At 32.2% G+C, this 13,023-nt stretch overlaps 4 protein-coding genes across 11 annotated transcripts in view; 2 read left to right on the top strand and 2 right to left on the bottom strand.

The window, feature by feature from the left end:
- Positions 1 to 5,839, top strand: part of LOC111000188 (J domain-containing protein DDB_G0295729) — a 34,025-nt gene extending 28,186 nt beyond the window's left edge. For 3 of the 8 annotated variants that reach the window (XM_022269551.2, XM_022269549.2, XM_045630946.1), the window contains 6 exons: positions 487 to 1,845; positions 1,957 to 2,040; positions 3,273 to 3,398; positions 3,952 to 4,024; positions 4,326 to 4,378; positions 4,704 to 5,838. In XM_022269551.2, coding sequence (XP_022125243.2) covers positions 487 to 1,845; positions 1,957 to 2,040; positions 3,273 to 3,398; positions 3,952 to 4,024; positions 4,326 to 4,378; positions 4,704 to 4,808 — 1,800 coding nt within the window. In that variant the 3' untranslated portion in view covers positions 4,809 to 5,838. Of the gene's footprint in view, positions 1 to 486; positions 1,846 to 1,956; positions 2,041 to 3,272; positions 3,399 to 3,951; positions 4,025 to 4,325; positions 4,379 to 4,703 lie in introns of all 8 variants that reach the window. The other 5 variants (XM_022269555.2, XM_022269554.2, XM_022269550.2 and 2 more) reach the window with 5 other exon arrangements.
- A 13-nt stretch (positions 5,840 to 5,852) lies between these two features.
- Positions 5,853 to 7,164, bottom strand: LOC111000190 (NADH dehydrogenase [ubiquinone] 1 alpha subcomplex subunit 11). The gene is made up of 3 exons (XM_022269556.2): positions 6,823 to 7,164; positions 6,396 to 6,650; positions 5,853 to 5,989 (listed from the first exon to the last, which is right to left on the bottom strand). Exons 1-3 carry the CDS (start codon positions 7,064 to 7,066, stop codon positions 5,979 to 5,981), a joined length of 510 nt encoding a protein of 169 aa, XP_022125248.1. The 5' UTR covers positions 7,067 to 7,164; the 3' UTR covers positions 5,853 to 5,978.
- Positions 7,165 to 7,644: 480 nt separating this feature from the next.
- LOC111000169 (F-actin-capping protein subunit alpha) lies at positions 7,645 to 9,377 on the top strand. Its single transcript, XM_022269529.2, has one exon. The coding sequence runs from the start codon at positions 7,679 to 7,681 to the stop codon at positions 8,543 to 8,545; it is 867 nt and encodes a 288-aa protein (XP_022125221.1). The 5' UTR covers positions 7,645 to 7,678; the 3' UTR covers positions 8,546 to 9,377.
- Positions 9,378 to 10,303: 926 nt separating this feature from the next.
- Positions 10,304 to 13,023, bottom strand: part of LOC111000178 (alpha-2-macroglobulin-like protein 1) — a 37,013-nt gene continuing 34,293 nt past the window's right edge. The window contains exons 27-29 of the mRNA XM_045630945.1: positions 11,977 to 12,164; positions 10,927 to 11,713; positions 10,304 to 10,560 (exon numbers count right to left, since the gene is read on the bottom strand). Coding sequence (XP_045486901.1) covers positions 10,454 to 10,560; positions 10,927 to 11,713; positions 11,977 to 12,164 — 1,082 coding nt within the window. The 3' untranslated portion in view covers positions 10,304 to 10,453. The remainder of the gene's footprint in view (positions 10,561 to 10,926; positions 11,714 to 11,976; positions 12,165 to 13,023) is intronic.

Genomic DNA, 13,023 nt, shown 5'->3' with positions numbered 1-13,023 from the left:
GTTTATGTTTTTATTCTTAACAAATGTATGAATAAGTTAATGATTTTGTCCGAGAGAGTTACCCTGAGGTATACCTAATTTCTTCATCTTGCGTCGAAATATTTTTTTATCACTCCATTTTTTAAATTCTTTTCTGTGGTCTTAATCGTCTACCATCTGTCTGTTTACGATGCTACCTCGCCCGATTTAACCTTAACTCTTTCAAATAAAATTAACAGTAAAAAAGATTTGTTAGTATTAGCTACTTAGTAATCAGTATTTGCTTGTTCTGCCTTGTCGTAGAGTTAAGTAGTTAAGATTTAATTAGCGTGATGTGTGTCCAAGACACTTGTTTTTGAATTTTTTTATCTAGCTTTAAACTTTGTTTGAAAAGTTGTAGTTGTTGAAACGTAGTAGATCTTAATTTTATATTACTTCTTTACTAATCAAAATAAACTCTCTTTAAAAGCTTTACAGAAGATTAATAATATTTTGTGTAAATTCCAGGAATCCCAAGATAGCCAAACACGCCCGTACACGAATGGAACAATTCTATTAAATACAGGTCCAGTTCAAATTGTGACCAGCGAATATCAAGAGCCGAAGAAACAAACAGATTCGCCGCAGTGCAAGCAAAATTTATCAGAATGTAAGGAATCATCCCCTGAGTCGCACTCCGCTCATAATACACAAGAACACACATCCAATAAAACCCTTACAACCATACAAGAAGAAATTGCTAAAATAAAAGAAAGTGTGAATGATGAACAGTCTGAAACAGACACAGGAGATAATCCTTCCGTAACTCAATCCTCAGAGGAAATCATTACTGAATCCGAAACTTCTGAATCTGCAGTTCAAAAAGAAATTGAACATTCAAAAGAAAAAAATAATAACTCATCGGAACTAAAAAATACAATCCCTATCCAACAAGACCTATCCTTAAATCAAACAGAAACTCACCCTGAACCTGAATTATCCTTTGACCAATCTTCAGAGCTTAAAAACACTTTCGAAGATCTCAAAGAGTTGTCCCCAGAACATATTACACCTAAATTAGAGGAATCTCTTAAAGAACAAGAAGATTTATCTGTAGAATCTGAAAAAAGTCCCCCAGATCCACTGGATGGTATCGATGAGTCGTTGAAATTGGAGGACTCACCTATAAAGTCTTTAGACACTTGTCTTGACCAAACAGAACCATATCCCAAACCTTCCAACATAGAAGAAATCGAATCATTACCAAAACAATTATCTTTTGAAAATAAACAGTCTTCCAATGCAAAAGAGCCAACCGAGTTAAAAGAAGATAAAGAACAGATGGAAGAAAATGAATTCTTTATAAAAGATTCATCCTTAGAAAAAGAATTAAAAGAACTCTACGAATCTTCCTCTGAGGAAGATGCCATTCCTGAACTTCTCAACCAGGAAGAAAGGGAGGTCTCTATATCACCAGAACCCGAAGCATGTATCACACCTGATCATGTAGCCCTGGTCAAAATTGACTCCATTGATCCTAAATTTACACAATCATCCAAAGAGCCATCTGACGAAGAATTAATCATCCTAGATACTAAAGAACTCACCCCAGAGCCAATTAAATCTCTTTCAGATGCAATTCCGACAGATATTGAAGAAAAACTGTTTCAAGAAAATGACAAGGTGGAAAACGAAAGTGGTAAAAATGATTTAGTTATAGAAAATTTAAAGGAGTCCAATACAGTAAAATCAACGGAAGATTTTCTCAAAGAGGAAAGGGAGGTTGCTACTAAAGATGGACCATCTACGCCAGAACTTTTAGCTGAAGCGCTAAAGGAAGATTCACCAAAGAACGAGATCGAAGATAACGAGGGCTCGGCTGTCAAAGTAAGTACCTAAATGATAAATAAATAGTAAGAAACCCAGTATCAAAATTCTATTTGTTTCCTCTGCTCCATTTATCCTCCAATGACAGAGTTTTATTATATAATGTTATAGGTATTAGGTATGGAGGTAACGGCTCACCCGGTAGATGGCAGCACATGGGCGGGTGAAAGACCCATCGCGCCCCCGAAACCTTCGGTGAGACCTCAATATACTGTCCATATCGTACAGATATTATATGATTAATAAGGAAATGTCAGATTTTGTACTCTATTAAGAAGCCTTACGATTGGACTGTTTATTATCATGGTTATTCAAATTAGTATACAAAAATTAATCTAACTTCAAATATATGTCAATATTATTTACCTAGGTAATTTAATATTATATCCATCAAAAATACTAAACCAATTTTGATTAATTTATTTAAAAAACAATTTGCGCTGTTTACTAAGTTATACATACTAGATGAAAACTCTGTCTTGATGTTACTTTTAGTTTCTCAGTATTTTTTAAATACATTTATAAATATTAAAACACGGCGAAATAGATAATTTTACAAATACAATATAAATCCAAATATAATATATTTTTGAAGTCGGCTTAAGACTACATTTACATTTTTTACATTCCAATTGAAGTTGTTTCAAAGAATAAAATGCTCAATGTTTCTTCTTTTTCACCATTAAAATATGTTCTTTAAAACTCAGTAGTGTAATTTAGTATTAACATGTTTTTCCTACTAATTTTCCATGTTATGTCTTGTCATCACTAGAAGTGTTTGTTTAATCCGTAGTTGATTGCTAATTAAATTTTCCTATACATTAATACATGACTATAAAACTAACAAAGGTAAGTTCAATACATATTAATTTAAAAATATTTTTTTAAATATTATTATTGTAAGTTAAGGAGGATAAATTTAAAGATTTTAATCAATTATAATTCATTTTACTAATGCTACAGAGATATAGGTATGCTATATGAATAGAACTTTCGTCTCAACTCGTAATTTCTTTTGTATCGAATTCTTTTATATGATATAAACGCAACTTTATTACATTTAACTCGCCATATTCTCTTATTCACTAACCATGGGTAGTCAGATAATTCCAAATTTGGACAAAATCTATTTAACGAAATTTTTAATATCAATTTTTTGCCATTTGTCATTGGTAAAACCAATAAAATAGCTGGAAATCTTCCACAGTTCTCTTTAACACATTTATACATTTCCCATTGCACAAAAAACGCGGGAAACTGTAGAGGTATTTCCATGGAAATACAACCTTGAGGTAAAAAAAAGAGCGTAATTCTCCCCCAAATATCGACATGGATGGATGTATTACTAATAAATTTGGTATCTATGGGTTGCGTTTGTTGCCTTTATACGGCCAACCCGCAGGCATTTAATTAAAAGAATTTTACAGCAAGAACACCAGGCTGAAGAAGTGAAGTCCATATTCTTGGAAACGGAGATCCCGCAGCAGTCCCGAGTGCTCATAACTGACTTTGAGGATCGTACACACACACAGAAACCCACGAAGAACGCACCGGTACGTACGTATGGGTCATATATAAATATATTATGATGATCGAAATTTTATTATATTAGACTGGGGATATTTAAATACTATTTAAGATCACGCTTCTACTCATTCTAGCGGAGATTAAATGATAACTTTATTTCCTTTCAGAACTTCTTTGATGGTTGACCTATATTTATATCGTTATTTTATTTCTTAAATCACTAATCAATATTGAATTGTTTTTATGAACATGATAAAAATTCATATTCAAATAAATACAGTATTTATAATTTAACCCGTGTTCTAGAACGTCGATCAAACTTAAAACTAGTTTCAAGAAGTGTCAAACCAATTTGTATGAATTTTGTATTTAATTTTTTAATTTAACAGTGCTCAAGACAATATTATGAGCTGAGACACAAATTAGAATATATACCTTCATTTTGTACGAAATTACCCTTGATATAATTTTAATGTCTGAAAAATCTGTTAATTATAATAGTGGAAAAATGTTAGTGGTGATTTTTTCTAAATTTTATTACTACATATTAGAAATTTAAGTAAATAGTTATTTTTACAGTTGGTTGTCAGTGGTAAAATGACTTTATCACTGATACAAGACGCACCGCGAGACACCCCTGAACGAGATCTCGGTATGTGGTGTTTTCTAATATCTTGCACAGTATTAGTCTTTCGTTTCCATCCGTTATCAAATTCCAGTCCAATTATATACGAAAGAATAGTTCTATTTTTTAAATGTACTTGTGAAAATAAGATTCATACAATTCAATTGTTATCGATGTTATTCCATAAATGCAGTTTTGCTCATTTTTCTTTAGTCAGGTTTCTGTGCCTGACTAACAGTCTTACAAATTCGTGATTATATTAACGGAACAAGAAGGCGTTAAGTACGAAATTTGCACTTATACAGTTCTTCGTATGTTTAACTTTCAGAATCGACATTGGATGAATTCACAACAGCAAGCGCCATGACGCAACCGGCAGAGGTCTGTATAATTCAGTGTGCTTGAGGCCAAATCTGACTTCTTGAATATATCATCTTATGCAATTCAATAATTAATATTCTATACGATCATTCAAGACCAGGGGGGTCCTAAAAAAAAAGAGCGTACCAATTTCGTAAAAGGCCAGCAACGCACTTGCAAGTCTTCTGGCTCAGCCAATGTGAGTGTCCATGGGCTAACTTGAAAAAATTCAAACAAGAATGATTTTTGTATAACCCAGCTCCAAAAACTTGTTTAATAATGTTACAATGAAATTAGTCTTAATTTCAGTGATTTGTGAAATATAATTAAATGTTTGAAATTTCAGAAAGAAGAATTTTCAGATGAGGAGCTGGAAGAAGAGTTAGAGGTAGAAGAGATTGAAGAGGAATTGAGTGATGAAGATGTGGATGAAAAGACAAAGGAAAAGTGAGAAGATATTAGCTGTGCTGAGGACTCAGTGACTGAAATAGTGATAACTCAATACCGATGATCTATGCTTATGTACTTTGAGAGCGTCAAGTTTTTATACTTAATATTTCAACAAAAATATTTTTTTTTCTAATAATGCGGACAATTACTTATATTAATACTTTTCTTAAAAAAAGTTTTAGTTTGAAAGGTACTTAATCAACTAACTTGCATCTGAAATGAAATGAGATAAAAAAATTAAAAAAAGAGTTTACATATTTTATTAGTCATGATAGGCAGCGAGTACTTTGTGCCTTTTATTTTTACTTAAAAGCACATCTTTTGCTCATGTACAATTCAGAATAAATTATTTGAATTAGATAATTTTCAGAGTCCTTAGCACATTATTTAGCAATAATAAAGTGTGTTTTAAGTAGCTAAAGACGTTTATCCTGAATTTTTAAACAATTGGTATTTCATTATGTGCCAAATTTTTAATAGCTTACATTTTTACATGTTATATTGATGCTTGTTAAACTTAAATTTATACCATTATTTAATTACTGCGACATATTGTGTGCAAGTCTGTTTGCCAAATTTTTTAAAGTATATTTAGAACTAAGATAACTAAATGTCATTTTCTATAAATTTTGTCTTTGCTTCACATACTTTATAAATCCGTCCCCAAGGTTTGTTTCCAAATTTTATGTTATCTGGTATTCAAACATATTTGTAGTGATACATTGTTTAGGTTTAAAAATACCCTATATTGACATGTTAAAATAATTGCATTTAATCTGTTTTCATTGTCTATGCTCATTGCTTTTTATTAGTTTATGCTTTCAGAATTTACATTTGTTTCCAGTTAAAAATATTAAGCTTGCCATCTGTTGAATGAAAAGGGAGGACTTTTATACACTCTAACATTCCTTTTCAAATACTTTATTGTAAGAATTTTTATTATTTGCACAGTTTTTGACTAATATTAAGTTACTTTTACTAGGTTTTATGTTGTAGTTGGCTTATGGAGTTATATTGTTTTCACTAGATGTAATAATAAATTGAAAACAAAAAATCTCTTTTATTTTGCAACAACTGAAGTAATCATACAATAAAGAAGAGCTAAATATGATCATTTATTATAACTTAAATAGTATTTTACTGTACACTACTTCCATTAACATTGTGGTATTTAATTGGAGCCTGAAAAAAAAAATCTTACTGGAGAGCTGGCTTATTAAAGATAAACTATTCTATTGCAAAAACAAAACAAGCACCTAAAACTTAATATGCTCTAAGTTCTATTTAAGTTAATTCTTTTAAATTTGAATGTCCATAGTAGTCTGTATAAGTTGTAAATCTTTACAAAAAGACATGTAAAATAACTCAATTTTTTATTGGATTTTAAATACAAGCAAAACTATTTATTGCAAATAGCCTTCCTATTTGGTAATCTATTGTGTTTGAATTACCAACTTGAATTAATTTTTTTATTTATCTAAGTATGAACCCAATCCAAACATAATCTCTGGCTAACTAAAATAGAGGTCATCAATACCACCTACTTGTAGTTTTAATAATACTCTATAACAATACAAAAATTAATTACCTTTTTCCCAATTCTTTAATCCATCTATGTCTTTAACAAGGGTCCAATCTCTCCTTACTGAGTTTATACTTTCTTTTCCTGAATGCATCTTAGGGAAGAAGGAGAAGTCATTGTCTATACCAGTTTTCTTCACTACACCGCAGGCTCCTAGTATAATAGCTGCCGGTAGAGCAATAACTGGCTGTCTACGCAGAGAGGCAAATACTGCTCCAGCAGCTGCTCCACCCAAGAAGTAGTTGAACTCATCATTTTTACCTGAAGTGTTAATGCAGTCTTTAATAATTATTAGCTTTGATAGCATTCAGTATTAAACAGTATCAAGGCTTTGAATCTTCTAGAATAATTTCATAAAGAGAATAGATTAGACCAGAAGTAATAACCGAATAAGTCTCTAGTGTTCGAAATATCAGAATATTATGATACCTACCTCTTACATTCTGAGCAATATTGGTAGTTAAAGTAAAAGCTGTTGCCATGCTAATTGCTGGACCAAGATAAGATCCATACCGCATAACAGTTTGGAAGATTCCCTTGGGGTGGGAATAGAGGAGCACATCAAAAGTAGCTACAGGTAAACTTGACAGGATTGCATATTTTGTCGTGACGAAGGTTTTTTTGAATATATCCTGGCCCTCTGGCGTATCGTAATATTTATAAGTTAGCAAAGACATATCAAAATTAAGGTATTAACAATTATTAATTGTATAATTTGTATATTTAGAGTTACACAACTTCTTCATCAATGGCTGGATAGGAAATTTTATTGAGAGTTTACATTTGGAGTTTGACATTGACACATAACATCATGAAAAAGTGGCCATCATAAAATTTTAATTCTCTTTTCCTTTATTAGCCCTAGAAGCTTTACTTAACTCTTTTTTACTTTAAGTCATAGTAATTGATATTTGACAAAAACAGCGTTGGCGCTGTGGTGTGTGAAGACGTTGGCACTTGGCAACCTTATATAATGTACTGGCAATAACTTCTATTTGACGAAAACATCTTGGTTTTGTAACAATTTACAAATTAATTCTAGAAATATTTATGAAATTTTAATTTAAGCCTTTTTTATAAATGCATTTTCTTTTTTTCTCAAAGTTTTTTACATAATTTTATTACGGACGTATTATTATTAAATGATTTCGTAGTTGTTTTGATCCGTTATAAGATGGTGCAGTCTGTAAGAAACATGCTTGTTGTCAATTGTCGTGATGTTCAAGAATGTCGCACTTTGTCGAATTTGAATTCAAAGTGTCAAAAACATAAAAGTACCAAAATCAAAAATGGCGGCGGAGGGTGACGAAGTGATATCGGATCAGGAAAAAGTTAGAATTGTGTCGGATTTTATTTTACATTCTCCTCCGGGTGAATTCAATGAAGTGTTCAACGATGTGAGAGTATTATTGAATAACGATACATTGCTCAAGGAGGGTGCGAGTGGTGCTTTTTCGCAGTACAACAAGGATCAACTCACACCCGTGCGTCTTGAAGGCTCCGAACTTCATACGCTTATTACAGACCATAATGAGCTTGGTGGTGGTCGATTCTTTGACCCTCGTTCAAAGCGGTCCTTTAAATACGATCACCTACGAAAGGATGCGTCAGAATACGAGCCATATGAACCCGACAAGGTGGCGGAGCCCTGGCGGGCCGCTCTAGATGTAGAGTTGACTAATTATGTTGCTGAGCACTACAAACACGGCGCTAGTTTAGTTGTGGGACGAGCATTAGAGTCTGGATCGGTTTCGCTTGTCGCTTGTATCGAAGACCATCAGTTCCAGCCTAAAAACTATTGGAACGGGCGGTGGAGATCTGTCTGGTCGCTAACGGTGGGCAGTGGCGCAGCCGAACTGCGTGGTATGCTGCGAGTGCAAGTACATTACTACGAGGATGGTAATGTACAGTTGGTTAGTTCAAAAGAGGTCCGTGCACCTCTCGTTGCGACCGGTGAGGTAGCCACTGCGAAAGAGTTCGTAAGACTTGTCTGTGATGCGGAAAATGCCTACCAGACAGCAATATCGGATAATTACAAGACTATGAGCGACACAACATTTAAGGCATTGCGACGACAGTTGCCAGTAACACGCAGTAAGATTGATTGGGCACGCTTGGTTTCATACACGATTGGTAAGGAGCTGAAGAGCCAATGATGTCTCGCCGCTGCGCTCTGAGTTGCAGCGTGGTCCATGCCTCTGTACATATTCATATAAGAGAAAATCTTGTTCAAATGTTTACTGGCTCCGAGGGGCGCATCCCCGGTGCATATTTATCTATGATATAGAGAATCGCTATTGTAAACTGTTAAATTTTATTGCATTTTGTTACTCTCAGTATGGAAGAATAATGAGTATTTAATTATTCCCAGCTTCATGTGCTGTTCCCAATAGAGTCCATGACAGATTTGAGTTTTCAATAGCAGAGATTATAGAAAGATTGTACATTGTAATTAGTAACCTCCTAGAGTTTATGCAGTACCACAGCCTTCATTCAGTTGTTTTTGTCTACAAATGGTTTGTGTAAGCAATGTCTCAAACTTCTTTGGTAAATGAATGTCAATTAAAAATTTCAATTTTCTTTTTCAGTATATCAGTTTCAAAATCCATCCATCAGAGGACAGTATTATTTGTATTTTTATTTGATATTGCTTGCATATGATATGTGCGCTGTCAGCTAAACATGAAAAGGTTTCTAATGGTGCATTTAATTATAGTTAATTTTAATTGTCCATGTAGCTTTAATGCAAGTTTATGGGCAGAGAGCACAATATATTGTCTTTGAAAATTATGCCTACAACAGTTGCTCAAATACAACAGTAAAATTATGTCCATAAATTATGTCATTGAGAGTGATTGAAAGCATTTTTTATAAGTAACAATATAACTCCCAATTAATAATTATTTTTATTGAAAAAAAAACCTTAAAATTATTCTGTATTGTATGATTTAATTAATTTGAATAAAAGTATATATAAAATGTTGCTAAGACATTGTTTTCTTTATTATTAGCAAAGCTAGTTCAATTTATAAAGATACTATTACATACTTCTACTAAACCATTATTATCATCATAATATGGACAGGAAGGAAAACCTAAAATAAATTTTACTGGTTTCTTACTAACTTTAGTAACAATGTATTCCTCCCTAAATGCAAAAAAATTACTATGATGACAATAGTTGAGAATCAATGTTCTATTTATACTGTTTCAAAATGCAAACTTGACTTAAAATATATTTTATTAGTTTTTAATTATTAAATAAACATTTTACTGCTATTTCATATTATGTCCGATGCATGTTGCGTGATTCAAGGCAATGTGGATGAGTCACAGTCGCCCTTCGAATGTTGCACGCTTTACCGGACGTCAACCTTTATCAATTCGTTCTTGTCGTTAATAGTCATTGATGGCAGTTATGTATTCCTCTTTTAATGTATTCAATCCGATGGAGCTGTCCATATTTAAAGTAAGATGAAAACAACTCTACAACTAAAGATAGTAACTTTCTGTAGACATATCCAGAGACAAAATAAAATAAAAAAATATTTTTGACAGATGGAAGTCATTAGCGTTAGCTCATGCAACTGCAACTTAGATTGCGTAAACCATGAAGATCTGTCTAGTAATTTTGTTAATGAAAAGAAATGAAATGTTGACTTCAAACATTCACCGAACTATCTGACGTCTGAAAATAATTTTATTTTGTTGTTTAGTTTTAAATGACACCATACTCAATGTTTAATGCAATTGAATTTGTTGATAAACAAAGAATAATTATCAACTTGTCCATACATATTTGTATTAGTCACATTTTTAAATATCGATTACTAAGAGATTAAGATAATGAAAATTCAGAAACCTTATCTTTTTGTAAGTACTCAAATCATATATAAAAATGTGTAGGGATATCGTAAATAATAACATTATTAAAAAATATTTTTTATTCACAGCCAACCCTTGCTGTCTTGTGCCTACATACAATAAATAAAATAGTTTTAATTTATAATTAGTTCACCTTAATTATGCCATTAAATAAGGAAATCAGTCTTCATTAACTTAAATTATATTGTCCTTATATTTCTATAATATTGATGATTATAATACGGTTGAATAAAATACGTTGGCGATGAGTATAGCTTACGTCTTTGTTCAAACTGCTGAAATTGGCCTGAAAAAAAAAGCCTTAGTGAATCGAGTGTTTCTAATTTAATTGTCGGCAGCATTTCTTTTAAGTATTATATTATAGTTCGCGTTATATAAGCTAAAAAATTGTACTGATAAAATTTCAAAATCGTTATTCCTGCCCATACAATACAGTTTATAATATTTATTTTGAATAATTATTTCTGGGTAGAACGGCGTATTTTGTCATACAGACATTTGTTAGCTTTCTTCTCCGGCCATTGGTATTCCACTAATTATTTATAGTAATCCGATATTACGACTCAAGAATGTTGACTCTTACAGATATAATTTAAATATTTTTACATAATTATCATTAGCGGCAATTATATTTCTATAAACAAGTACCTACCAGAATTTGCAAAAAAGTTATCCGGTGGTAGTACTATTGAGGGCACTGGTCCTTCTATTCCAGTAGGAACATCCAAATCTTTCTCTGAATCGATTACGTGGAAATTTGCAAACGGATCAGTGTCTTTGTTGCTGTCTTCTTTGAATTCAGAACCTGAAGTTGTTTCTTGTTCTGATTTTATCGCTTGAAATTGAGCATTTTGTTTTATATTTGAATTGTCTTCTGAATCTTGTATATTGTGTTTGTCAGATTCATCTGAAGCAACACCACCGTTATACATAACATTAATTTCTTCTGCTTTGCCTTTATTTTCATTATTATCAGTTTGGCTATCAACATTAAAAAGCTCGATGTTATTCGGTTTCGTTTCGGGACTATTATAGTCAAATAAGTCTCGTTTGCTTTCAATATTTCTTGCTTTATTCGTATCTATTTCCACATTAGCTGGAACATTTATGCTATCATTCATCGTTAAAGTTTCTTCATTGATCTTATCATGTGTTTCTTCCGTGTACTTTTTTTGGTATTTTAAATCATCAGCTCCCAATATTTCATTTTCACTGTCGATTGTTATGTTACTGTTTTCGTCTTTGTTTCTTTGAGTTAAATTGTCGTAAAGGGGATCTTCTAGTGGGAAGCCTTCTGGTATATCTTCAAAAGAAAAGTCGTAGTTTATCAAGATATCTCCATTTATAGATCGTGCTTTGTTAAATATATTCTCCGATAATAACATATCTTTGGTATCGTCGCTAATCCTGGACCGGCATTCTTCAGGGACTGAGTACATCTAAAAAAAGGAAATCTCTACAATATTTTGAGGATGACGATATTACTTTAAAGTTAAAAAAAATGTAAATTTTGCGTGGACCAATCGCAAAGTGTTTGAGTCAGTAAATTAAGACTAGCACTTCATACATATATTTTTTCACGCGCCTAATAATTTATACAAAATATAGTGCAGCCGATGTAAGGAAACTATATTAATATTTTATTAAGTTCATGGCCATTATGTCAATCAAATACTTGCAATTTCGGATTATTTAGTCTTACTTGTATATCATTGATTTCGGGGCGATAATAATCAAGTATCTTGGCGTAGGCAGGTTTGGTCTTTGCTTTGGGTCCCACTGCGTGTATTTTGTAGCACTGGTGCCCACCTCTTGAGGTATCGTCATTTCGTGAGCCCAGGTATAAAGTTACACGTCCATTGTTCGCCGATACTTCTATACGCCGGAGGACTATAAAAAAAGATAATTGTAAATAATAAAGTACAATTTTATAAGAGTACTAGCGGACGTCCTGTTAAATCAAAAATAATTAAAAAGAAACATCTATTTGTACATCTAAACTATTCTCGACTTGAATCCACTTGAACACACATATAAAATTATATATACACATAAAGAATAAATCGGTTTAGGTCATTAATAACAAATTAAAGAGATATATACAGTAACATTCAATATAAACCTTTGTTTATGATTATGGTTTTGGTTTTTATTATACATATACCATAACTTCCCCAATTTTTAAATTAGCCAAATTGGTCCAGCCATTCTCTTTTAGCTGGACAGTAATTAATTTATATAATGTAGATATTATAAGACGATTTATTTTCAATATGGCCATTTATGAAAAATACAGAGATATCTTTTTCGCTGCAATAAAACTTCGTTATTGATCGCCTATAAAAAAGATTGTCATCGAAATTAAACAACAAAATATCACGTATCATTTTATATATAAAAAATATCTTTTAATTGGATCTAGCAAAATTCAACTGAACGGCGTAAAATTAAATAGAAAGCTTAACATTGATGGATGCGTACTTCGCGTCAAGGGCTTTAATGATCTCACTACACAGGACGTGAATTGTGGGAAACCTGCAATGAAACCGGTCTGCCACCCTCTATTAACTCACTAAGGTAACAAACATAAATCCTGTATCTCAGACAAGTTCTGATATTTCATGGTGCGGATCATCGGTGATTCGACCGTGATTTACATAGTTAGGAGGAATAGTTTAAAAGTTTGGTAAACGCAATAAATGTAGATAGAGAGATAGAGATAAATATTTTAAAATCTGATGTTTTAACG

Source organism: Pieris rapae, chromosome 13, assembly GCF_905147795.1.
Source record: "Pieris rapae chromosome 13, ilPieRapa1.1, whole genome shotgun sequence".
Taxonomy (NCBI): Eukaryota; Metazoa; Arthropoda; class Insecta; order Lepidoptera; family Pieridae; genus Pieris; species Pieris rapae.
The sequence above is the reverse complement of the archived record's forward strand: the minus strand, read 5'-3'. Positions and strand labels throughout refer to the sequence as shown.